Genomic DNA, 3286 nt, shown 5'->3' on the forward strand with positions numbered 1-3286 from the left:
ACTTACATTTTAATTTATCAAATATCATGAAAACTTGGTGATTGGTTCTTTCCATGTGCCTAGCCCCAAAGAACCTTGTTGGATTTGAACCAAAGTTGGATCACCGCTGACAGGAAGTGCGTATCTAGATCCTACAGCACAAAGGTTCACTTTTCTGTATTTATCCTCTCCCACAATGTGTAAGAAGTTCCTAAAGTTCATATCTTTAATGGGATGCCCTATAACTTTATTCTCCCGGTCGGCCAAGAAACTCACTCCTTTACAAAGCTTAAAGAACTGGTCGCTACAGGTTCGTTTCACTGTTAGGAGTTTACTCCATGACATGTCTCCTGTACCTTTAATTTTAGTTGCCATCCATACACCTATATCGAGTAGTTTGACACAAGAAGTTAACAGACAAAGATTTTGCCAAAGGATAATAAGAGAGAGGATCATCCGGAAGAGACACAAGTCCAAACCTCTCTGTTGAATAATCAAAATATCGTAAGGTATTTTTCGGTCTTTGACGGTCTTGACTAAAATCAAAAGAAAGCCTGTAAGTATTTCCATCCACAGACGTGCCATGTCGCCAGGGCCCTGGAAATGTCCACCCTCCAATCTCACCAACAACCCTCCAGGATTTAGATGTAAAGTCATAGATTTCGTACTTAACAAGGCATGGTGACAACCAACCATCTCCACGATGATGGACCCTCAAGATTTTGTACTCGTTGTTGCATGAGGATTTACCAAGAGCGTAGACATCGGAACTATATTTGGAATTTAAGGGTTTGATAATCCTACTGGTTTCTCCCGAACATGGATTCCAGACAACCAGTTCTTCGTCCATGGTGGTGCATAGCAATAGGCCGTCGCAGTGAAAGACATCGCGTATAGAAAGAGGATAATCATTGAGGCTGAACTGACTTATCACCTTTACAACGTTTTCGTCGGTAATGCCGTGGAGATCAAGCCTAACAAAATAGACCCTATAATCAATTAACATGACAACAAGAGACTTCTTCGCAAGTCTCCCTTCTTTTTTGATAAGAGCATTCAATCCTTTTGAGGTAGATCGGAACCGTGCCAGAGAAGCATCCGGAACCCTAGAGAGTATCTCCACAAGCAAATCCTCGGGAAGATGTATTGTGTTTCTACTCTTCTCTTCTTTTTTCGTCATCAATGATCTTGGAGATGAAACCTCGTAACCTAGTGATGTTTGTGTCTGAAACTCTAGTTTTGTGTCTGTATGAGACACCGATTTAAAACGCTTTTATTGTGGGCTTTGTCGCCCTAGATCCATCTGAAAGTTTGTTAGGCTTGTGGGCCTGCGATGCTATAAGTAGCCTATGCAATACATAATTGGTCTATGATAAGAAACAGATTTTGCTCTACATGACATTCTTGTTACGGCAATAGCTAATGAGTTATTTTGGCAGTTTTGAGTTTTTTATTACACTATAGAGCAGTTATTGCTCCCAAGATAGTTAAAACTATTTTCTAACTATTTTCTAACTAGGTGCATTCTTGAAACTAAATGAATCCTACAATTTTTTTTCTTTCTATGTAACACAGAAACAACTTTTTTCTTTCTCTTTGTTATAATGGTTTTAATAGTTAAAGATGATGAATATAAAGAAGCTGAGCGGTCGTCACCTAGACAGAATCTCCTAATTTTTTTATATGAACAAAGCCCTTTCCGCATAAACTTCTCGTCTTCTCCTACTTCGCCAAAACTCAGATCTGTCGTAGTCTTCCTTGTCATCTCCTCCGACACGTTGATTCATCTCGTAATCTCTTCCTTTGCGTTTCAACAATATTTCCGGCGTCGTTACCTCATCTCTTTCACTGTCATGACACTGTAGAAGCTCGAGAACATCAATGACCACTTTTGGCTTTTTTGCACTTTGGTCCTTAACGTTTTGTATAATTTTGTTTTTAACCCAAAACTTATTAATTGTGCACTTTTGGTCCTTAACGTTTTCCAAAATATTTCTTTGATATTTTTCAAAACTAACCAATTATATATTACAACCCTCTGTTACTGAAATTAAGCAATATATGCACATAATTAAATGCATTGGAAAATAAATTAAATGAACTAAAATCAAAGCTAAAAATCATTAGAGTATGCATAACGAACAAAATCACGTGTACACCTATTGTCATGTACAAAATAAATTGTCTATTTGATTAAGCTCAAAAATTAAAAAATTAGGTACTACAACTCTCTGTTAATGAAATTGGGCAATATATGCAAATAATTAATTCTTAAATGTATTGAAAAATAAATTAAATGAATTAAAATCAAAATTAAAAATCATTAGATATGAATAAAACACAAAATCATGTATGCACCTAGTGTCATGTACACCATTTTCAATTTGACTTGATCTATTATTATGTATTTTTGTATTGTTTAGTATGTATACAACTTATTAACATATAGTGGTTCATTTTCAATGTACACGTGTATACGTTACAAAGTGTACACAAAATAACATGTCCATTTGTCTTAAAACTGCCCTGCAATGAAAATAACTCACCTTCTAATTTGTTCAAGTTTATACACGTGTACACGTCACAAAGCGTACACACATGTTGTTTGTTATTCTTGCTCAAAAATAAAAATTGGTCCTACATGTGGGTGTCTATGCATCGGTATACACGTGGACAAAATTATACAAGTGAATCATTGTACATGATAGTAAAATTTGTGTGTATACATGGACATATATGGTTGTACACATTTTGAAACTTGCAATTAGGTAGTGTGATACAAGTGAATCAATGTACATGATAGTAAAATTATACAAGTGAATTATTGTACATGATAGTAAAATTATCCAATTAGGTAGTGTGATATTATGGTAATGTGTACACATATTTCTGCTATCTTACTTCTAAGTCGAAGTACACGTCTTGAAACTTGTAGATCAAGATGAGAAATTTTATGCCATGGTAAAAATGTATACATATTGCTACAATTACACTTCAAATAAGAATAATTTTCACTTCTTAAAGCCAAACAACGGTACACATTTGAATTATGTCATATATTACCCAAATCATATATAGATGAGATGTGATTCATTTTAATTTGGTTGTTGCGGATATGAGAATATTATAGCTAGTAAAAGTACAAATCTCATTTAAAATTTCAACATGTACAATGTTCTAGTGATATATATGTGTACATCATTTTACATATCCATATGTACAAAAGGGTGTGTGCGACCTGGCTGTACATCGGTTTACATATCCACATGTACAGAAGGGCGTTCAGCCTTTCTTCCTTACATATTGT

General features: G+C 35.0%; 1 protein-coding gene across 1 annotated transcript; it reads right to left on the reverse strand.

Moving 5' to 3' along the window:
- On the reverse strand, positions 1-1159 carry LOC106294293 (putative F-box protein At4g10190). Its single transcript, XM_013729852.1, has 2 exons — positions 438-1159; positions 1-364 (listed from the first exon to the last, which is right to left on the reverse strand). Exons 1-2 carry the CDS (start codon positions 1157-1159, stop codon positions 25-27), a joined length of 1062 nt encoding a protein of 353 aa, XP_013585306.1. The 3' UTR covers positions 1-24.
- Positions 1160-3286: the final 2127 nt, after the last annotated feature.

Source organism: Brassica oleracea, chromosome C5 (assembly GCF_000695525.1).
Source record: "Brassica oleracea var. oleracea cultivar TO1000 chromosome C5, BOL, whole genome shotgun sequence".
NCBI lineage: Eukaryota > Viridiplantae > Streptophyta > Magnoliopsida > Brassicales > Brassicaceae > Brassica > Brassica oleracea.

What these genes read in the sequence shown, in the direction of transcription:
- LOC106294293 (XM_013729852.1), bottom strand. Translation starts at nt 1,159, where the DNA reads ATGACGAAAAAAGAAGAGAAGAGTAGAAACACAATACATCTTCCCGAG. An exon ending in TTTGGACTTGTGTCTCTTCC is followed by an intron (nt 365 to 437) that starts GGATGATCCTCT and finishes ACTACTCGATAT; the next exon opens with AGGTGTATGGATGGCAACTA.